The sequence below is a fragment of the Olea europaea genome, chromosome 4, assembly GCF_002742605.1.
Source record: "Olea europaea var. sylvestris chromosome 4, O_europaea_v1, whole genome shotgun sequence".
Lineage (NCBI taxonomy): Eukaryota > Viridiplantae > Streptophyta > Magnoliopsida > Lamiales > Oleaceae > Olea > Olea europaea.
Window position 1 is genome coordinate 11,807,635 of NC_036240.1, and position 23,981 is coordinate 11,831,615.

Sequence of the window (23,981 nt, forward strand, 5' to 3'; positions counted from 1 at the left end):
TGTCCTTCCACTGATGCCCTTGACCCATCCTCCATTAAAATATTGTGCATGCAAAGAGTTGGACTGATCCCTCTTATGTCAGCTATTGTCCATCCAATTGTCATTTTGTGCTGCCTGAGTACCTCCAACAATTCATTCTCATCTTCCCTCGTCATGTCATTTGCAATGATTACTGACAGTGTTGAAGACTCTCCCAAATATGCATAACGAAGATGGAAAGGTAAGGATTTTAGTTCAAGAGTGGGTGCTTTTTCCACTGAGGGTACCGAGGGAGAAGCGTTGTCTCCTAGAGATTCATACTACCAATGCTTTCTTCCTATGGGTTGCTCGGCTAAGTTGACAACACATTCAGATTTTTCTGCATTTGTTGCTTTCAATTGCACAAATTCTGCCTCACAAAGATTTGTGTGATGCTCTATATCAAATGTATTCATCACAAGCTCTTCAAGAACATCAACTTGGTAGCAAGTGTTGGAAGTCAATGGGTGTTTCATTGCCTTGAACACGTCGAATATGACTTGCTCATTGTCCACTCAAAGAATCATTTTTCCATCATAAACATCAATCAATGCTCTCCCGGTAGCCAAGAACGGTCTTCCTAAGATCAGAGGAATATTTGAGTCCTCTTCCATGTCCAAAATAATGAAATCAGCCGGAAAAATAAATTTGTCTACTTTGACTAGCACGTCTTCAATAATTCCATTTGGTCGTTTGATCGATCTGTCGGCCAGTTGCAAAGAGATTGTTGCAGGTTTTACTTTTTCAAATCTAAGAGACCTGTAAACAAATAGAGGCATCAAATTAACACTGGCACCTAAATCACATAAAGAATGTTCAAAGAAATTAGAACCAATTGTGCAAGGTATAGTGAAATTCCCTGAGTCTTTTAGTTTAGGAGGTAGCTTTTTCAATAGTATTGCACTGCACTCCTCGTTCAAGCATACTGTCTCATGTTCTTCCAGCTTCCTTTTGTTAGATAGGATCTCTGTCAAGAATTTTGCATAGCTGGGCATTTGGGCAATTGCGTCTGCAAAAGGAATATTGATGTGCAGTTTCTTGAAAATCTCCACAAACTTGGCAAACTGATTATCCAACTTCTTTCTTTGTAACCTTTGAGGGAAGGGAATTGGTGGCACATAAGCCTTCACGGGGCTGGGTGCTCTCACTATAGGTGTTTCTTTCCTTTCGTTCTCTTTGTCAGTTGGTTGTTCAAACTCTACTTCTTTCCCAGCCTCTTCACCCATTATTTCCTTTTCTTTTCGCTCTGGTCTCTTCACATGTATTTCTGGAAGTTGCACCCCACTCCTGGTAGTAATAGCTTGCACTTGCTCTTTTGGATTGACCATTGTGTTGCCTGGCAATGTCCCTTGTGGACGTTTTGCAAGCTCTTGAGCTATCTGACCAATTTGTTTTTCCAACTTCTTGATTGATGCTTGCTGATTCTGAAAGTTAGTGTTAATTTGCTGAAACACCTTGTCAGTTTTCTGCATGTACTGGTTGAACATCTCCCCCAAACTTGGTTTTTTCTCCTGTTGGGCATTATTTGAACTGTTCCCTTGTTGATTATTGGACCATCTGAAGTTTGGGTGTTGTCTCCATCCTGGGTTGTACATTTGAGCAAATGGATTAAAATTTCGAGACCCATTCTGAATGAAATTGACCTGTTTGTCGGGATAGCCTATAGATGTGTAGTTTTTTGTCAAATGATTAGCCCCGCAGTTCTCGCATGATGGTCCAGCTGTCACTGCATGTGCTCCTTTCGTTTGTGATTTCACCAATAAATCCACTTGTTTTGTCAATGCTACTATTTGGGCATTGGTAGAGGCTGTGCTGTCTAACTTATACATTCTTCCTGTCTTCGGTGGCGCCACTCTTTCCGATGAGAACATTGAATGTGTAGTGGCAATCAACTCAAATAGGTCCATGGTTTGCTGCACAGATTTTCCTAGAATTGATCCTCTAGCTGAGGCATCGACTTGAGATTTTGACAGTGGTGTAAGTCTAGTGTAGAAGTACTGCACTTGATTACCTATAGTAATTCCATGGTTTGGGCATTTTCTCATCAACTTATTAAACCTATTTCATGCTTCGTAATAGCTTTCTCCATCTTTCTGTTGAAAAGTTTGAATTTCTAATCTGAGTTTAGCTACCTTCGCTAGTGGGAAAAATTTATTACAGAACTTCCTGGTTAGTTCTTCCCATGTAGTAATGCTAGCGTGAACCTCAGCATCTAACCACTCCAATGCAGCATCTCTCAATGTAAATGGGAATAGTCGTAGTTTAATAGCATCTTCATTGACCCTCGGAGCATGAAAGTTCTGACAGTTTCTGAGAAATTTAGAGATATGCGTGTTTGGATTCTCTTGAGGTAGCCTGTAGAATTCCAGGGTGTTGCTCATCAAGTTAATCCAATCTAGCCTGATCTGAAAGTTATTTACCCCAAAATCTGGATACACGATACTAGAGCGCATGTGTGCTGCTATAGGTGTCAGGAACATTGATACTGTTCCGATGGTGCCACTCTTGCGGCCATTTGTTCAATTGGCTGAATAGGGATATGAATTTGTTGATTGTCAGTCATTTGACATTTCTATTTTTGTTTGTGTTCTTTGCATCTTCATCTGAAGGTACGTTCTATCTTCGAATCAAATGGTTCAAGATCCTCGCCTTGGGCACGGAGCATACAACGAACACAATTTTCTGTAAATAAAAGAAAAATAAACAAATCAAATAACAGTTAAACTAAAAATTAATTGAGACTAGAAGAAATAGTCCCTGACAATGGTGCAAAAAACTTGTTGTAAAATTTTGTTTCGCAAGTGTACGACCCGTAACAAGTAATAGTGGACCTAAGAGTCCGAATTGTCGATCCCACAAGGACTATTTTCTAGCACTTAATTCAATTTTTCTTTTAACTACTATTTGACTAAAACAAATTAAAGGTTGTAAAATCTAGGTTTTAATCTAAATTCTAGAAAATAAATGAATGTTTACACGATTGGTTGGAGAATCAAATAATGAATGGATATTATGGTAGAATAACTTCACCAATTGATCACCTTTACATCTCAAATTAAAACTCAATTCTAATGTAGTGCTCGGTCGAATTCTCCTATTGTATTCAATTTACTCCTCTCGAGTTCTCATTGAGCCTATTCAACTAATTAAATTTCATATCTCTATGCAAATTCAACTTAATTAAACGAGTTCTATGTCCTAGAAATTCAATTATGACCGCAATAAATGGTATAGGTATCTCTACTCGTTATACCAATGTACTGGATTTTACTACATGCTCTAAATCCTAAACTCATATCTCTATTTGTAAAGAATCCACAAAAATCATCAAATTATTTATCAGATAATTTAATGCATTCAACTCATAGCAAAATCAACACATGAAAAAATTAAAAACTGAAAATCTTAATAAGAGAATGTAAATAATCCCAATTGGTTACATTATTCTCCCTAACAATGAATTTAGCTACTCATAATGCAAGAAGAAAATTAGGAAATTGTCTTAGAATACATCACCGAATTTGTAATAAAGATGTAGAAGAAAAGGTAGAATTCTTACACTAAGATCTCCTTCCCCTTCCAATGAATACTTCTAATTTTCAATTCTTGGTGTTAATTTTCTTGAATTTCTCTTTTGAATCTCCCTTTTTTGTTGTCTTGTCTCCAATGTGTCATGAACCCTTCAAAGGTATGAGAAAGATGTATTTATAGATGCCCCTCCATTTTATGTAGAAGTAGGATTTTTATGGATTTAAAAACGTCCCAAAAAAATGCGCCCTAAATATTCAATCGCAGTGCCTAGGTGCTACAAGACAGTGCCTAGGCATTGATGATAGCGCCTGGGTCCTACGTCTTCAGCGCCTGGGCGCTATGATGGCGACTCTTAGGTGCTATGATGGCGGCTCTTAGGTGCTCCCTCTCGGGTTCAATTTTCATCTTTTTTTCAGTTTTGTAGCACCTAGGCGCTATGAATGCAGTGCCTAAGCGCCGTCTTTCTGTCCCAATTTCGTATTTTTGGTCTTTTCGTCCACTTAAATACCTCTTTTCGCATCGCCTCTCCTAATCTTCAAAACAACACTAACAAACAAATAAAAAATGTTCTATACTCACAAGATCTAGCATTTAATCAAGCTAAAATTGAACAAAAATCATGAGTGAAACAAACTCATCACATGAACTAGCGAAAAGTAAATAAAAATCTATTAACAATTACTATGAAAGGACATAGTATGTGTTCAAGTATTTTCTATTAATAGTTGTCATGAATTTTATAGAAATTTGATAATAAATTTATTTGTATCTTATGCATTGTTCACGAAATTATTTGTTCCGATTTTAAATCTACCGCAAGTGTACAGTTCATTAACAAGTAGTAAAATGGACCATGAGTCCAAGTATCGATCCCACAAGGATTGAATTAGTTCAAATTAACCTATTATGACCTTAACCGAAATACGAAAACAAAATTGATCTTTTTTACTTTAACTAAAAAGATGTAAACTTTGATGCAATTATGAATGAAAAATTATACTAAATGCAAAATAACTTGGATGCATTTTAACTTGAATTTATGGAATTAATGAATATACTAACGCACTAGGATCACGAATCCCTAAGCAATACCCATTCAATTTTCAATCATGCAAGTTTGACACGCAGTTACACAAAAGATAAATCAATATTCTTATTTTAATTTAGCAATCTCTCTCGAGCAATGCCAAACCTATCCTAATATATGATTCGACTATATTTCTATGACGAATACAAACATACCAAAATGTATTATAAATTTATGAATATCCAAAAATTCACACAAGGCATAGAGGTATATTTCTTTCTCCTATTAGACCCTATGATGATTTATGTTATGTCGAACCTATTTTCCTTCTTTCGAATGCATAAAATAGGCCACCACAATCACATAATTACGTGCACAATAATCAAATGGAAATAAAAACGTAATAAATCAATCAATTTCAGAACTTGCGTTTAAATACGTCAAAAATCCAAATCAAAAATCAAATGTAATATCACAAGGTTCAACGATCTCCTAACAATGATAAATCTAGCCTAACATGCTACAAAGAAGAAAATATAAAAATATTTGAAGAAACGTCATCACCTGAATCAATCTTCAATCGAATCTTCACTAGGCACGATGTTATCCTCTTGTTCTCTCCTAGCTTCTCCTTCAAAATCTCTCAAAAACTTGTAAAAATGGCGTCTCCTTCATTCTAGTCGAGTTTTTGTTTATATAGAACCCTAAAAATATTGTTTCCATAAGAGTTTCGACGGAAAAAGAAAACTGCAATTTTACCCGGGAATTGCTCTATGCAGTCGCATAGAGTAAAAATGTTGTGGCCATTTAGCTTTGGTATGCCTCTATGTGACCGCATAGAGGGTAGCACTATGCGGTCTAACTATGAAAAATGTTCATTTTGGTCCTCTTACTTGAATCATTCACTTCTTGGTATCTTTTCTTCATTCTTTCCATTCCATCATCCCAAGATATCATCAATTGGAAATTGGTTTGATCAATTTCTCGATTTGTTCATCGGGTCAAATTTTAGATAATTACACCTTGGTCCCTGAACTTTCACTTTGCGTCATTTTAGTCCTTTTTGCGTGTTTTCTCTTGAATTTTACCATGTTCGTTGTTGTTTCCTACAATTCACAAATATATGAGATTAAGTCACAATTCAATCATTTTGCTTGTTATTAAGTCATGTTTGTGACCTAAATAAGTGTGCAAAAATACACTTATCAAATTCCCAAACTTGAACTATTGTTTGTCCTCAAATAAGATAGTGACATAATTCTAAACAAACATGGCTTAATACCCTGTTATGGCTCAAGATTGGACTAAGTATTTGATTTTATGAAAATTTATCAGTGCAAACATGACATCAACATTTACTTGTTAAATGTAAATTGACGTGTGTGTGTGAATTCATGCCAACATATTAGGTTCATGATGAATTTGAGTCCCAACCCCAAAGTGGTCAAATATATCCTTACTCGCTCGAGAGATACACAACCCCCTAAACTTATTCTTTTCACTCAATTATCCCGGGGTTGTGTTTTAAGATTAGAAATTTATATAGCTATAGTCCTCACTCTCTCGTAGTTTGGATTTAGCCTTACCATCACAAGTCTACATTTCAAAAAGTGAAGGCTCTCCTAAGTTTGATTGCTTTGACACTCAAGAATAAACTAGGTTACTTGCCTTGCCTCAGAGGTATAGTCTTTTCAACCAAATGTCCAAGGGCTTTTCGTCATGTATTGTTTCTCTTTTGTTTTTCTCACCTTTCTCAAATTTCTAATTGATTATCATCTTCTCATTTGCTTTCTATATAACCTATGTAACGAGCTTTGGGCTGGTGACTCTCAAGCCAGTTGGCTTTAGGGCATTAGGTTTTAAACCCTTGTAGGCTTATTCACTCGAGTTATAAAGGCTCGATAAGATGACCTTTTATTAACTTCTTTCCCTCTTGCTTTCTGTATGACCTATGTATCGAGCTTTGGGCCAGTGACTCCCAGACCAGTTGTCTTTAGGGCACTAAATTTTGAAATATCCTTACAGGCTTACTTGCTCGAGTCATAAAGGCATGAAAAGAAGTGTTTAATTCCCACATATTAATTTTGTGCCCTTTGTTATTTTTCTAGACATTTAGTTTCCAAAACCAACCCCCAATTTAAGATTTTCACCTATTCTTCATTCCACTGGTCGAGACAATCCACACAATAAATTTCATACACGGAGCCCCCGCTCATATCAATACTTTCCTATAATAACTCAACTATCACCAAACTATCTTGAGGTAGTTTATGAGTTAATTCAATAGAGGGTTATCATTCTTTTCCTATGTTATGCTCAAAATCTAGTTATTCTCCTAATATGTCAAGCATGAATAGCGTGCATAGATAATGTCAAGTGTTGCATCAACAAGTATCAGTTAGTCTAATTAACACCCGATCCAAAGTTTGCAGTTTAAACTAGTCCAATAATATCATCATAGCTAACAAGGTTATCAAACCCACATAAGCGTGCATGAAGAGAATTTAAAACAAACTGAATAAAATGCAAATTTTTTTTGTAACACTCATCATGCACACATTATGCAGTAATGTAAATCCATGAAAACTAGATAATGATGAACACAGATAAAGAGTTAAAATTATGTCGCCCTTCCCCAAACTTAGGTAATACATTGTCCTCAATGTAAGATTAACAAAAGATTAAAGTCATAATTTTTAATGACAAAATGAAAAAGAAAAATCAAAATGGGGAAAACAGTACTCCCCTGATCAAAATGGTGGCTGTGATGGAAAGTTGGGCACGGCATCATTATCTCCAGGAGGGGAGAGAAGGTGGGATAAGATCTCTCTCAATATGACAGACGCTGCGTCTACTCCATCTGCATGGCCTGAACCCTCATCTCCAAACTCCCTAGACGATCCCAAGTCTCATTTACCCGCCACTGTATACCATCCATCCGGCCAACGTACATGCCCAATCGCCAGTCAAAAGTACTCATCTGTCGGCGTGCCGCGAGGGACTCACTGCTGGCAATGGAAGCGAAGTTTCATGCAGATGCCATATCTATTTGCACCTACTGGATGGTGGTAGTTAGTGCTCCAAAGGAATGCTGAAGCTACTGCATGTCTCGGTTGTATCTAGTCATAGTGGCAAACATCTGTCTCAATAACTAGGTGTCCATGTCAGCCGGTGGTGGCGGCGCTTGTGGCATTTCAAAGTCCTCAGCTGCTTGTCCTTCTTCAGCCCGTTGCTGTCATCGTCGCTCGTTTTCCAACTTCTGTAGATGTTTAATTTTGGCCCGACCCTGGGCATCGAGTGTGAGGTGCTTGATAAATGGACTTGGTTTCTTCGGTGCCTCCCTAGACTGAACCTGTATGCCTGCAGCTCTACAAACCCCACTTATCAAACTCGGGAAAATCAATGAGGTGTGCCTATCACCCCATGTGCCTGTAATGTGTATCTGGTTGTAAATGTAAGTGGCCAAGTCAATCTTGTTGCCCCGAACTAAGTGATAGATGAACCCCACCTTCTGATTAGTGAATGTTGTCTTATGCGAAATGGGCTCGATGTTGTGACAGATGAACAATCATAGGATGGCTGTAGAAGGGGTGAGGTCAATCTGATACCAATCTGCAGTAGGGAGAGGCCAAGCATTTTCATGTCCTAATAAATCTTTTACAACCTCAACCCAATTGAAATCATACGGGACTGGGACTACATTAGTCTAGGTGAGCTGATAGTAGTCTTGAATTACTTCAGTTGAAAACATGTTCCATTTACCCCAAACCCATGTTTGATACAGATGATTGGATCCAAGTGTGTCTATTTCAGCATTGAAGTTGGCATAGAATTCCCGCACCAAATTTTCATAGACGGGGTGTGGTCTTTCGATCACTTTCTCCCAACAATAGTTGTAGATTAAATAAACCAATTCAAAACTCGGGAAATCATCCAACTTAACTGGTCTCTCGGGGATGAGTGCCCATTCATGAATAACATTGGCATAGCGGGCTGCTTGGTCTGAAGATAGAAAACGCTTGACACCCCCTTCGAGTTCCCTAGTCCGGGCTGTGCAAGATGTGGAACCAACATTCTTCTTTCCTTTTGATATTCGCTTTGGAGGCATCCTACAAAGGTATATAAATAACAGTCATTAAACTGCATTTTGAAAAACGATAGGGGGAATGAGATTAGCGAGACAAGTATTTCACAAATCCCCCAAACTTGCTTCAACATGCATATAGAACTCCTTGGTGTGCACTTATCAAAATATGACATTCAAGGTAGAGTAAATAGTATGCCAAGATGAAAAACTAGAAAATTAGGCCGAAACATGCACATATGAAAATTTTGACCCATGACCGAGTGCGTACATTCGGCCCCGGACATCATCGAAAAATATCGAGATTTCCCTAGGCAATCTTCGGGCATATGAAAGTATTCAATGAGATCTACCATATATTCTAATTTCAAAGCAAATGGACTTCATTTTGTATGCCATATAATGGTGTAAAGTAAGGGACGTAGGGTGTTGTGACATACCGTGACCTAGCCATGTGCCTACGTATTGTAAAATGGACGTGATGTTTTACATGTGTTTATAAATGTGGCGTATGCAAATTTCAAGAAAACATGCTCAAGAACGTAGAAGGAAGGCAAAATAACAATACACACACAAAATGAAGTTCAAAACATCCAAAAATGTGTCAAGTGACCCGTGAGGAAGTGAGCATTTCACCCCCGGACATCATTGAGAAAACTCAAAATTTTCCTAAGCAACCTTTGGGCATATGAAAATAAGTAGTGTGGAGTGGCACATATTCAAATTTCAAGCTCATTGGAAGTCGTATGGGTACTTAACACAAGGGACAAAGTGGGTGTTGTCAAGTGACGTGAGCCTAGCACATGTGCCCACAAGCGTGTGGTTGGTACGTGAGTGTTTCGAGCTCAATTTTTATGGCATTTGATTGCAATGTGCATGGTAGTGTACATATTTGGATTATGAAATGCGGGATTCCACATAATGCACCACAAAGCTCGATTAGGCATTTTATCGAACATGTAACATTCATTCATTGTAAACCTTACAAAGTACCTAAAATGTGATGTGCCACCAATCCATAACACAATCCAAGTTCAACATACACAAATCCAACGACTACCTATTGCCCATTCTCCACAATCAAGTTCAAAGATTAAAGTCTCATGATGAACCAAAGTAGAGGAAAATTGCATAGAGGAAAAAGGAAAACGAACTTACCTTGAATTCACTGTGGAGGTGTGGAGTGTCGATATATGGTGTCAATGGGGGAGGGAGTGGAATGAAATAAAGGTGTGATTCATGTGGGAGTGTAGTGTGGCAAGTGTAGAGTGTGTGAGGCAAAAGAGGAAAAAATGAGATAGGGAATGGCTCGATCATGGTTTAAACCCATGACCGAGGTCTACTATGCGGCCGCATAGTAATAAAAATTTCCCCAAATTTATGTTCGGATGCTGTCTATGAGGTCGCATAGACATTATGTCTATGCGATCGCATAGACTAAATTTTTTTTTTTAAACTGGAATGCAAAAGGGTGTTTCCCTCGTGAATTTTTTTAAAAAACGTTCTCTTAACTAGAAATGCATGAACCATACTCCCAAACACCCAAAATTATTTCAAACTCACCGACCATGTGTGTAATGCCTAGGAAATTATGGGGATGATAATTCGATCCTATTAACATGCATATACGAACGATGACCTAGAAAAATGCAAATGCGAAAATGAAATAATTCTAAAAATAATGTAAAAAGTAAGCTAATAGAAGGATATAGTGGGCTGCCTCCAACCGGCGCTAGATTATAGTCGATAGCTTGACTTTACCGTATTACATCATTCTGGTGGTCTAAGATGAACGGTAGACTTTTCCTTTGAAAAATTGCCACCCCAATAGTGCTTCAAACTTTGTTCATTGACCTTGAATGTCCCCTTACTATCGTGAGTGATCTCAACTGCCCCATGTGGAAAAACTTGTGTAATAGTATACGGACCAGACCACCTTGATCGCAGCTTTCCTGAAAACAGTTTAAGCCTAGAGTTTTACAGTAGCACTTTTTGCCCCACCGTAAATTCACGCCTCTGAATATGCATATCATACCACTTCTTGGTGCGTTATTTGTAGAGTCTTGAATTCTCGTAGGCTTCCATTCTAAGCTCATCCAAATCATTAAGTTGTAATAGACGTTTTTCACCCACTGCCTTCAAATTCAAATTCAAATTCAATTTCTTCATTGCCCGATAAGCATGATGTTCTATCTCAAAAGGTAAGTGGCATGCCTTCCTGAAAACCAATCGATATGATGACATTCCTATAAGGGTCTTGAATGCAGTCCTATAGGCCCATAAGGCGTCGTCCAGTTTCTTAGACCAATTTTCTTGTGACGAGCTTACTGTGACTTCGAATATTCGCTTCAATTGCCTGTTGGACACTTCAACTTGTCCGCTGATTTGGGGATGATATGCAGTGGCTACACGATGTTTAATACCATATTTAGTCAACAATTGTTCAAACTGGCGTTGCAAAAATGTTGCCCCCGTCACTGATTATAGCCCTCCGTGTGCCAAAGCGGGTAAAAACATTTTTCTTTAGAAACTCAATCACCACCTTCCCGTCGTTGGTAGGCAATGGAACGGCCTCTACCCACTTCGATACGTAATCCACAGCCACTAATATGTACCGATTAGAGAAGGATGGGGGGAATGGCCCCATGAAGTTGATCCCCCAGACGTCAAATAGTTCCACCTCCATGATACTGTTCAAAGACATTTAGTTTCTCCTGGATATATTATCGGTGCGTTGACATCGATCACACCTTTTCACGAATTCAAAAGCATCCTTAAATAGAGTAGGCCAGTAAAAACCTGACTGAAGGATCTTCGCTGCTGTTTTTGAAACACCAAAATGCCCTGCATATATAGATGAATGACAATGTTCTAATATCAAAGGCACTTCTTCCTCAGGTACACAGCGACGAACAATTTGATCAACCCCTCGCCTGTGTAGAATGGGATCCTCCCAAAAATAATACTTCAATTCGCGTGAAAAATTTCTTTTTCTGGTGACTTGAGTAATCTGACGGCATGATAGACCTAGCTAAGTAGTTAACTATTTCCGCATACGAGGGTGCTTCCCCCACACCAAAAATCTGTTCTTCTGGGAAGACTTCATTGATTTCCACTATCTCTATCTGTTCTGTGGCCTCGGGTCGAGACAAGTGGTCTGCCACCACATTTTCACTGCCCTTATTATCCCGAATTTCCAAGTCAAACTCTTGAAGCAGCAATATCCAACGAATAAAACGTGGCTTTGCATCTTTCTTTTCCGTTAAGTATTTAATAGCAGTGTGATCTGTGTAAACGATGACCTTTAACCCCACAAGGTATAATCGAAATTTTTCAAAGGTGTAGGCTAAAGTAAGGAGCTCTTTCTCTGTAGTGGCATAATTTAGTTAAGCGTCGTTCAAGGTCTTGCTTGCATAGTAGATCACGTGAAATATCTTATTTCTTCGTTGTCCCAATACGGCCCCAACAGCAAAATCACTGGCGTCGTACATTAATTCGAATGGCAGACTCCAATCCGGTGTGATGATCACAGGTGCTGAAATCAACTTCTCTTTCAAGGTGTTAAAAGCTAGCAGACACTCATCCGTGAACTCAAATGTGGATTCCTTCATCAACAAACAGCACAGAGGTTTAGTAATCTTTGAGAAATTCTTGATGAACCTTCTGTAGAACTTGGCATGCCCAAGGAAACTACGAACACCTTTAACTGTTGTAGGTGGTGGTAATTTCTCGATCACCTGAATCTTTGCTCTGTCCACTTCAGTACCCTTTGCTGAGATTTTGTGTCCTAGCACGATACCTTCCTGTACCATAAAGTGACATTTCTCCTAGTTCAATACCAAGTTAGTCTCTGTACACCGCTGTAGCACAAGACTCAAATGCTTCAAACACTCATCAAACGAAGCCCAAACACTAAGAAGTCGTCCATGAATACCTCGATGAATTTCTCAATCATATCTGAGAAGATAGCCATCATGCAGCGCTAAAAAGTGGTAGGAGAGCTGCATAAACCAAACGGCATCCTACGGTATGCAAAGGTATCGTAGGGACAGGTGAAAGTTATCTTCTCCTGATCATCGAGTGCTACTGGAATCTGATTATACCCGGAGTACCCATCCAAAAAACAATAATGCGAGTGTCTTGCTAGTCTCTCCAACATCTGATCAATGAACGGTAATGGAAAGTGATCCTTTCGAGTAGCAGTGTTTAGTTTGCCGTAATCGATGCAAACTCTCCATCCAGTCACTGTTCTTGTAGGAATCAACTCATTCTTCTCGTTTTCTACCACTGTGATACCCCCTTTCTTGGGAACAAGCTGTACTGTATTGATCCATGCACTATCTGATATTGGGTAGATGATGCCTGCATCAAGCAACTTCAATACCTCGGTCCTAACCACTTCCTTCATGTGTGGATTCAATCTCCGCCGATCATCAATGCTTGGCTTGAATTTTTCCTTCATGACTATTTTGTGCATGCATAGCGACGAGTTGATCCCCTTGATATCTGCAATTGATCATCCAATGGTTCTTTTATTCTCCCTTAGCACCCAAAGTAATTTCTTTTCCTCCACTTCACTGACAATATTTGAAATAATAACCGGAAGTGTAGAAGATTCTCCCAGATAGGCATATCGAAGGTGTGGTGGCAATTGTTTGAGTTCCAACTTAGGAGTTGCTGAATAGATGGCACTGACTTTGTGGTCCTAACTCCCAGTTCTTCGAAGTGACGCTTACGCATGTATGGTGGATTAGTTTCCAAAAATCGTGCACACGTTTCAATCTCACTTGAATTAGTATAAGTGGATTGAGACTGTACAATGCATGCCTCATAATCGTGCACACGTTTCAATCTCACTTGAATTAGTATAAGTGGATTGAGACTGTACAATGCATGCCTCATATGCATCAGAAGGATGATGTAGCCGAAATGTATCTTGAATTATTCTATCAATCATCGATCTGGAAATAGCTGTCTGACTCAATGGGGAATTTCATTGCCTTGAACACGTTGAAAGAGATTTGCTCTTCGCTAAGCCTCAATATAAGCTATCCTTTCTGAACATCAATCGCTCTTCCAGTAGCTAAGAAAGGTCGCCCTAATATGAGTGGAACATCCTTATCTTCCTCCATGTCTAAAATGAGAAAATCGCCTGGAAATATGAACTTCTCCACTTTTACCAACACGTCTTCAATGATCCCTCTTGGATGTGTAAGGGATCGATCTGCTAACTGTAATGTGACTGTTGTTGCTTTAGCTTCTCCTAAGCCGAGTTTCCTGAAAATAGAAAGAGGCATTAAATTAATACTTGCACCTAAATCGCACAACGCTTTATCAAAATGACAATTCCCAATAGTGTAAGGTACAGTAAAACTCCCTGGATCCTTTAGTTTTAGAGGCAGCTTTTTTTGGATTCTGGCATTGCATTCCTCAGTTAGCATCACTGTTTCATTTTCTTCTATCTTTTGCTTGTTAGAAAGGATATCCTTTAGAAATTTTACATAGCTCGGCATCTGAACAAGTGCTTCAGCAAATGGGATGTTGATGTGTAGTTTCTTGAAGACTTCGAGAAATTTACTATATTGCTGATCCAATTTGTGCTTTTTCAACCTCTGCGGGAATGGAATATGAGGCTCATGAGGGTTGATAGGAATGGTAGCTATACCTCGTGATGTATTGGAATTCTTTTTGACCACATCCCCTATTGTTTGTTCAGTCTGTTCTACAATTTCGTCATCTGAGGTTGGTGCTGATTTCTTGCTAGCTACCGGTCTTTTTACATGTATCTCCGGTAGTTGTACTCCACTTCTGGTTGTTATAGCCTTTGCGTGCTCCTTAAGGTTGATTTCAGTATTTCTAGGTAAGTTTCCTGGTGCTCCACCTGTCATGGAGATTGTCATCTGTCCCATTTGTGTCTCCAATTTTTTATTGCTGCACTTTTGTCTTGAAGAGTTGCATCTGTCTTTCGCATAAACTGGTTGTTGGCTTCCATATATTGATTAGTTGTTGCCATGAACTTCTCGAACATCTCTTCCAATGGTGGCTTTTTATCCTGCTGGTGATATTGACCTTGTGGTCTGTTTTGATTTTGATTACTCCACGAAAAATTTGGGTGTTTCTCCAGCCCTGATTGAAGGTTTTCGAATGTGGGTTATTCTGTTGGCGTTAACTCCATTGCACAAAATCTGCATGTTCGACCCCCTGTGTGAGAATTGGACAATTGACGGTATTGTGGTCTACTCTACATTCTTCACAGCTTGGCTTCTTGACTTGTTTTGCAGTGGTGGTCTGTGAAATGCTTTCGACCTTATGGAACAAGGAGTCTATCTTTGCAGACAATGCTGAGTAAGTATCAACTTCATAAACCCCCGGCGTTCTCTTCTGAACCACTCGATCTGTAGACCACACGACTGAAGTTGTAGTCATTTTCTCAAAAAGCTCCCATGCTCCGTCAATTGTTCTTGCGGAGATAGATCCGTCGGATGATGAGTCCACCATGCTCTTGAAGGATGGAAGTAGTCCAGTATCGAAAAATGGATCTGTGTCTTATCGAAGCCATGTTGAGGACACTTCCTTAACATATTTTTGAAACGATTCCATGCCTCTTCAAATGATTCGGACTCACATTGGTTGAATATATAGATGTCATGCCACATTTTGTCTACCTTAGCTGGCGAGAAGAATTTGGTGCAGAATTTGTGGGCTAGCTCGTTCCAAGTGGTGATGCTTGCGACGGGAAGTAAATCCAGCCATTCAAGTGTTTTATCCCGCAAAGTGTGTGGAAACAAACGCAGTCTTATAGCATCGTCCAAGATACCCTGGTACCTGAAGTGTTGGCACATATCCAAAAATCGGGATATGTGTGTATGCGGATTTTCACTAGCCATCTCGTGGTATTGATGCTCAGAAATAGTTGAATCACATTTGTTTTCAGTTGGAAATTCGGTTGCCCAAATGGAGGATAAACAATGCTAGATTTTCTTTGGACTACCAACGGAGCCATGAAGTCCCCAAGTACTGTATTCCCATCATCTTCAACTGCCATGCCTTCGTTGAGTGGAATTATCGATCGATTTTGCTTGTTAGCCATTTGTTGTGCCGCTCTTGCTTCTCTTTGCCTTTGACGAAAAGAGCATTCGATCTCTGGATCTATGGGAACCAAGTTTTGATCAAGTGCTCCTTACATAATAGCCCTGAGATAACAGAATTAACACAAAATTAAATTAAAGTAATAAACTAAACCTAGTAGGCTAACTACTACTAATCTAGAAAAGTTCAAATTAGTGTCACAAAAGATAAAATTAAAACTAAATTTCAATTCCCCGCAACGGCGCCAAAAACTTGTTTACGAAATTATTTGTTCCGATTTAAAATCCACCGCAAGTGTACGATTCATTAACAAGTAGTAAAATGGACCATGAGTCCAAGTATCGATCCCACAAGGATTTAATTAGTTCGAATTAACCTATTATGACTTCAACCGAAATACGAAAACAAAATTGATGTTTTGTACTTTAACTAAATAGATGTAAACGTTGATGCAATTATGAATGAAAAATTATACTAAATGCAAAATAACTTAGATGCAATTTAACTCGAATTTATGAAATTAATGAATATACTAACGCACTAGGATCACGAATCCCCAAGTAATACCCGTTCAATTTTCAATCATGCAAGTTTGACACGCAGTTCCATAAAAAATAAATCAATATTCCTATTTTAATTTAGCAATATCTCTCGAGCAATGCCAAACCTATCCCAATATATGATTCGACTATATTTCTATGACGAATACTAACATACCTAAATGCATTATAAATTTATGAATATCCAATATTTCACACAAGGTATAGAGGTATATTTCTATTACCTATCGGACCCTATGATGATTTATACTATGTTGAACCTAGTTTCCTTCTTTCTAATGCATAAAATAGGCCACCACAACCACATAATTATGTGCACAATAATCATATGGAAATAAAAACGTAATAAATCAATCAATTCCGGAACTTGTGTTTAAATACATCAAAAATCCAAGTAAAAAATCAAACGTAATATTGCAAGGTTCATCGATCTCCTAGCAATGATAAATCTAGCCTAACATGCTAAAAAGAAGAAAACATAAAAATATTTGAAGAAACGTCATCACCCGAATTAATCTTCAATCGAATCTTCACTAGGGGCGATATTATCCTCTTGTTCTCTCCTTATTTCTTCTTCAAAATCTCTCAAAAACTTGTAAAAACGGTGTCCCCTTCATTCTGATCAAGTTTTTGTTTATATAGAACCCTAAAAATATTATTTCCATAAGAGTTTCGGCGAAAAAAGGAAACTGCAATTTTACCCGGAAATTGCATAGAGCAAATCTATGCGGTCGTATAGAGTAAAAATGTTGTGGCCATTTAGCTTCGGTATGCCTCTATGCGACCGCATAGAGGGTAACACTATGCGGTCGCATAGTGCTACCAACTATGAAAAATGTTCATTTTGGTCTTCTTACTTGAATCCTTCACTTCTTGACATCTTTTCTTCATTCTTTTCATTCCATCTTCTCAGGATATCGTCAATTGGCAATTAGCTTAATCAATTACTCTATTTGTTTATCGGGTCAACTTTTAGATAATTGCACGTTGGTCCCTGAACTTTCACTTTGCGTCATTTTAGTCCTTTTCGCGTCTCTTCTCCTAAATTTCACCATGTTCATCGTTGTTCCCTACAATTCACAAAGATACAAGATTAATTCACAATTTAATCATTTTGCTCGTTATTAAGTCATGTTTGTGACCTAAATAAATGTGCAAAAATACACTTATCATGCATCAACACATTAAATTAGTATGTGGTTTCAAGATATATTGGTATCCATTTAGATTTTGAGTCTGTTATTCATTAATATTTGCACGTGCATCACGACAACATATGTCCATATTTTAAAATCTTACATGCATGACATGATTTGAGAAATAAATTTACATTATAAAAAATTACATATCATTGTCTACTGCTATAGAATCAAGGCATACGATGCTTAAATGATATTTGCAACTACGTCTATTTGACATCTAATTATTGATTATTGATGTTGCATAGAGTTATATTCGGTACATAAAGAGTTGCATCAAGAATTCAATGATAAGAAAACATTTAAATAAAATTCTTTTGCCCGAATATTTGAATTTAAATGCATTTTTAGCAGAATATTTGACAAGAATATAAAGTATTTGTATTTTCATATTCATATTCATGCATACTTTTTGCTTATTGTTGCAGCTTGAAGCTCTGTATATGATACAACTAGCCGTTGAAGCTTCAATAAGATCCAAGTTATTTTATAAGTCGTTGTCATATGTGACCTTTATATGCATATGACATATTGTAATCTCGATAAACTATAAGAACAGTATCCTGCATCATTTGAATGGAATAACTTTTATCGTGAATATTTATTCCATTCTCTTATTTGAACACGTAAACACCAAAAGAGAGGCACACTCACACGTGTTTGTCAATTTGTCAATTCCAATCTCTCTATAATTATCTCTATAAAGCGTGACAGAGTTGTATCACCAACAAGATTTTCAAGGTTTTTCTAGAATGAAACAACACTTCTTACAAGTAGACAAGTAGAAAATAAGGAAACACTTATTACAAGCAGAAAATAAAGGAGAAAACATCCAAACATTTCAACACCCAAAACTAGTGATCATAAGACACGAGTGATCCACTAGCACCATTTACATAAACCAGAAGTCGACAACATATTCAAGTGTCGAATCCAAGTAATTCACTTACTAAACATAAAGTAACAGCAAATGAAAATAAAACACTTCTAAACATTGTTTCTCGTTTATTCGAAAGGAAAACATAAGTATTCAAACCCTTGTCCCAGTGACACCACCACCTTTGGGTACATGCTCTTCTCCAGGCGCTCCGACTCCGTAGCCGGGGTCCCTGTACCCGGGTCCATACCGGCTGCTGAGAAACCCTGCATGAAGCAACATAACATAGAGCAGTTGAGTGACCCCCAAAATTATAATGAAAGCTTCGACTACCCTTAGCCTCCATCCTCTCCACCCTCCTACGTTTATCTCCTTGCAAGCCAAACTGCACATTTTAGTACCAAATCGTTAGTGAAATGAGTCGAGATATACTTGAATGTTAATTATGTAAAACAAGAGTCAAGCTACTTTCATGCTTCAACATCAGCCAACGAATGGGTAAAAATGTTTCTGTACAAGTAACTTAATTCGTAAAACAAATACCCAAAAGCGAGTGCAGTCACTGCCCACGCAACTAAGGACGATGAGCCTGCAGCAGCAAGACTGTCATTTCTCCATACTCGTAGATGATTCCCGCCTGCAATTTTCGACACAATTCCCAGGACGGAAGCGAGTAAGGCAAATACGAGAAAGAACATGGTAGCCCCATTTCCTCCAAAACCTGAAAAATCAATGAGAATTTCAGATAAAAACATGGTTTTAAATATGTTTGTAGCACTATAATTAGTTATTAATTCCCAGCCAGTAATAGTATTGTGGCTCGTTTGGAAAGATATATTTTGCAGTGTCTAACAATATTTAAAAAAATAAAAAAGTCTAAATCCATTTTAGAAAACTATAAAATCTTGTCCCCTACCAAGTGGGGAATAGAGAGAAAAAGAGAGAGAAAGAAAGACTTACTAGGATGATTAGTTTGGCCATTGATATACCTATTCATACACCAACTTGCAAATCCCAACACAATAAAATACATAATCAAGTTCAGAAACAGCAATGGAGCTGCCAAATTCCTTGCTACAGTTCGTGCCATTTTTCTTCCTTTCTTCTCACAAAAAACTACACACTTGCACCGAATTATTTCACCTTTATCCAATATCCTTGTTCAAGAATCTCCCAAGAGAAGTGATATATTATATAAATAAGGCAAAGGGATACATTAATACTGCACGTGGCATGCTAAATGGTTTTGCTGAGTTACAGGTGTCGAGACACTTGTCGAATTTTGTAGTGCTTTGCACATTAAGAATCATATTTTTCTTTGGATTCTTTTCACTTTTATACTAAATGGCGTATATCCGAAAAAATTGCTTTTGATCCCTCTTATTTTTTTTTTTTTTTTAAATGTATTTTTCTCTCTCTTCTTTTTCAATCTTTTTTTTTTTTAAATGTATTTTTCTCTCTCTTCTTTTTCAATCGTACATTTTTCAACAAAATAATACTATAGGTAAATATGAAATTTTTTAACCACATTTTTTATCAATCAACTATTCTAAAATATATTTCTCCAAATTATCAGGAATCATATGAGTCCTTCATAATGAAAGTAGAGAGACTCTCCGAGAATATCAATTACTGTCAGTTACCCTTTTCTTGTCTAGGTGTAGTTTCCCATAAATATTGTTCAATTAAAACGACTAGTTTATGGATAGTTATGTAATGTAATTGGTGCTATACGAATTTAGGCATATTTAAATAAAAATAGGTTATCTTAAATAGTACTTATATTCATAATTTTTACATGATTTATAGTAAATTAATGTCACAGCCCTTGTTTGACACAGATTAAAATTTTAATGTATTTTTCTCTTCTTTTCAACCTCACATTCTTCAATAAAACAATATTACACATAAATTAAAAAAATTTCCTTCTTTTTAATCTCACATTCTCCCATAAAATACTATTCCATAAAAATTTTTACCAAAATTTCTCATTATAATGGTTGTCAAACAATGGCTTAAATGATATTTAAATGGCACCAATGACGCTAAATAATGTTGCTCATCCAATAATGAAGTGCACCAATTTTCCGTGGTTTGTGATCGGTTTCTTCCTTTATTTTATTTGTAGCAATTGAAATTAAGTGAAGGTTCCTCGAAGAAAAGACAAAGGTTCAAGTAATCACGTTTACATCCTTATCTAGATTTTAGGGTTTTGTATTTAACATTTATCTCTAATTGCATTCGACTGTTTATGATACTTCTAGACTAATTATTGGAACTTTTCAAGTAATCACGTTTACATCCTTATCTAGATTTTAGCTCGTGAAAATTGGGCTCATGGACAGCTCGGAGCTCGTAAAATCACGAGCACGAGCTAAGCAAATCGGCCTGTGCTCGGCATGCAAATTGGTGAGCCGCTCTTGGGCGAACCTTGAATCCCTTCTATATAAATAGCCTAATACCCCTAAATTTTTTCAACAACTCTCTGTTTCTCAATCTCTCTTGCGCTCAATAGCATTAGCCTCAATTAGTCAATTATCTATAATTATACAATATACATTCATATTTACATTTCAATTCATTCAATTCTCATTTCTCACACTACAAATTCACAATTTTAATTTCGTACTCTTTACTCAAGTCTTAGTACTTACGTCTTACTATATCATATATACTGTATCATCACATTTCACAAATTGAAATGAATCCACACTCATTTGTCTAGGGCTTGTTCGATGTCGGAAGCGAATCACCTGTGACGCTGCAAAGTCGATATCAGAATCAAAATTTCGGTCTAAATGAAGTATCAATTCCTGAAGATATTCCAAATTTGGTTGCAGAAGGAAGCAATAATCTAATTGATTTGGATGACGTCAATGTTCTCGAAGTTGAAGCGGAACAAGAGGAGGAACCCGAATTAAACATTCTCGATGCTAAAGAAGTGAAACCAAAAAAGGCAAAATACTGGGATAACTTCAAATTGATTTCAACGGGCCATGTCATTGATAGAGTCCTAGAGTTCAAAGCCAGTATGTAAATACTGCCAACAATGATTGGTATGGCAAAAAGGCATTGGTACCAACCACCTCAACCGTCACTACAAAGTATGTGCGGCCAAATATGAACTTCTTCAAATCGGTCAAACACAACTGCAATTTGATAATCCAAGCACTGGTTCTACAAGTTCGCCCCTCACCACGTGGGTGTATTCAGAAGAGAATGCTCGAACGAGCATGGTGAAACTTGTTGCTAATGTTGAATTGCCTCTTGCAATAACGGACAACCAACATTTCGTTTCATATGTGAAAGAATATCTTCAACTAAGGTACATTGGGGTAAGTCGAAAGACTCTTCGTTTAGATACACTAAAATATTTTCTTCAAATAAAACAACAATTGATTTTGGATTTTTAAAAATATGGGGGGTACTATATCTTTAACTTCGAATATATCGGAGGATCAATAAAATAGCTTATATAGCTGTAATTACACACTACATAAATCCACTTTAGTGTATGTATAAAAAAATTATTACTTTTAAAATTATTGAATTATCCCACAACGCTAACAATATATATAATGCAATTGTGACTATTATTAGAGAATATTGTTGTGAAAGTAAAATTCTCTTTTTTTTTTTTTTTTTTACATTCGACGACACTACTGTTAATAAATTAGCTATTGATAAATTGTGTAGGGTATTGCAGCCTGATTTTGATTTGTTTCATATTCGTTGTGTGTGTCATATTTTAAAATTAATTGTACAAGATGGTTTGAAATATATTAAAGATGAAATATAAAGAACTAGGAATGAACTAATATATATCACGATCTTTCCTAATAGAAAACAAGCATTTGAGGAATTTTGTGTCGAATTTTGGATGACGAATGCTAAAACATTTGTTAGTGATGTAGATCATAGATGAAACTTCACTTACTTATTATTAAAGTCATGCAAAAGTATTGAATATTTAATAACTGAGTTTTATAACAATAGGCATATTAAAAACAATAACAAAACTATTGTGAATGAATTCAATTGGCTTTTAGTTTTAAAAGTTAAAAAAAATTTGACAATTTTTATGATAGTACAAATATTTTATCTGAAATTTACTATCTCACTAACTGTATAGTGTTCAAACATCTTTATATAATTGTAAGGACATTTCATAAATACGAAAATGACCTCGATTTTAAAACAATTATATACTCTATGGAATTAAAGTTTAGAAAATGTTGGGAAAATTTACCTATGTTATTTTCTTTAGCATGCATCATGGACCCCGTTATAATTTATTAGGAACTAAATATGTAATTGATCAAACTTCAAGAGCTTTAACTTATAGTACACCTACCACGTATAAAAATTTAGAATAAATTTTGTGTGAAATGTATGAATTATATGTAGAACGAATTGGTACAAATATTAATCGAGTATCCTTTGTGCGCACTCTTTCAGCGAAATTGACAAAGATGACGTTGAAATATTAAATTTATTTGAAGGCATTAACACGTATAGGTATGATGCAAATGCAATAGGTTCATCTAGTAATACTTTGCCTTCTGCATCTAACCAAACATCGGAGGGAAGTGCAAATACATTGTCTATTGAATTAATTGATTACTTTAATTATAATATGCCTATCAATAAAACAATTTTAAAAAGTTTCGAAAAGGTTATAGAATTCTAGCAGAGGTACGAACCACGATGGTCAGTAATTTTTGCAATTGTAAAAGATTTACTGACCCCTCCGATTAGCATTTTAGCATCGAAGTCTACTTTTAGTGCATGTAAGAGGGTTTTGTCCGAGGTCAAAAACCAACTGAAAGAAAATATTTTGAAAGCATTAATGTACATGAATGATTGATAGGATGCTCATTTTCGACTACAAGATAAATATACCGAAATTAAATGTCGTCAGGTAAGTGATATTTAGTTACACTTTTAATCAAAATTTGTTATTTTATAATAATGTTTTTAATTTTCTTTAAAAAATTATACACGTTACAAGTTATTCGTATAAAATTTTTAACTCAGTCTACTTAAAATTTAAGTAACTGATCCCAAGCCAAATAAAGGAGGAGGGTTTATATTTTATCTATTTAAAAAAAAAAAAAGCCGCAAGCCCAAGTTCAGCTTGCAGCTCGCCTGTGAGTCGCTCATGGGTATTCCAATTTTTTTCCTTCCCTCTCTATAAATTTTGGAACTTAACCCACTTTTTTCGCACAATTCATTGAATTCAACAACTCTCTTTAGTATCTAGATATGCTCTTCCAAAATTATCAAGTCTTTTTGTACTCTTTAGTCTTTTCTCAAGTTTTAGGTCAGGTCTAAATCTATATGGCATATGATAAATTATGATCTAAAAAATGTTTTAAATATCATATCTAAAATATTTTTCAGTTTTCAATTTATCATATGTCAGAGCCTTGAGCCCACATGACATAGGTAAGTGATATTTAAATAAGCCATATCATAATTTGTTATTTTATAATAATGGTTTTAATTTTTTTTAAATTGTACACGTTATAAGTTGTTCGTGTACAATTTTTAATTCCGTCTATTCAAAATTTAACTAACTAGTCCCAAACTCGAA

At 36.6% G+C, this 23,981-nt stretch overlaps 2 protein-coding genes across 2 annotated transcripts; both read right to left on the reverse strand.

The window, feature by feature from the left end:
* Nucleotides 1-299: 299 nt before the first annotated feature.
* On the reverse strand, nt 300-2,498 carry LOC111393039. The gene is made up of 3 exons (XM_023018442.1): nt 2,177-2,498; nt 851-2,029; nt 300-532 (listed from the first exon to the last, which is right to left on the reverse strand). Exons 1-3 carry the CDS (start codon nt 2,496-2,498, stop codon nt 300-302), a joined length of 1,734 nt encoding a protein of 577 aa, XP_022874210.1.
* A 15,774-nt stretch (nt 2,499-18,272) lies between these two features.
* Nucleotides 18,273-19,546, reverse strand: LOC111393645. Its single transcript, XM_023019290.1, has 3 exons — nt 19,346-19,546; nt 18,929-19,106; nt 18,273-18,770 (listed from the first exon to the last, which is right to left on the reverse strand). The coding sequence occupies exons 1-3, from the start codon at nt 19,473-19,475 to the stop codon at nt 18,539-18,541; spliced, it is 540 nt and encodes a 179-aa protein (XP_022875058.1). The 5' UTR covers nt 19,476-19,546; the 3' UTR covers nt 18,273-18,538.
* Between the last annotated feature and the right edge of the window lie 4,435 nt (nt 19,547-23,981).

What these genes read in the sequence shown, in the direction of transcription:
- LOC111393645 (XM_023019290.1), bottom strand. Translation starts at nt 19,475, where the DNA reads ATGGCACGAACTGTAGCAAGGAATTTGGCAGCTCCATTGCTGTTTCTG. An exon ending in TGGCCAAACTAATCATCCTA is followed by an intron (nt 19,107 to 19,345) that starts GTAAGTCTTTCT and finishes TTGATTTTTCAG; the next exon opens with GTTTTGGAGGAAATGGGGCT. An exon ending in GTGACTGCACTCGCTTTTGG is followed by an intron (nt 18,771 to 18,928) that starts GTATTTGTTTTA and finishes TAAAATGTGCAG; the next exon opens with TTTGGCTTGCAAGGAGATAA.
- LOC111393039 (XM_023018442.1), bottom strand. Translation starts at nt 2,498, where the DNA reads ATGTTCCTGACACCTATAGCAGCACACATGCGCTCTAGTATCGTGTAT. An exon ending in AGAACTAACCAGGAAGTTCT is followed by an intron (nt 2,030 to 2,176) that starts GTAATAAATTTT and finishes GAATTACTATAG; the next exon opens with GTAATCAAGTGCAGTACTTC. An exon ending in CACTATACCTTGCACAATTG is followed by an intron (nt 533 to 850) that starts GTTCTAATTTCT and finishes TGATTCTTTGAG; the next exon opens with TGGACAATGAGCAAGTCATA.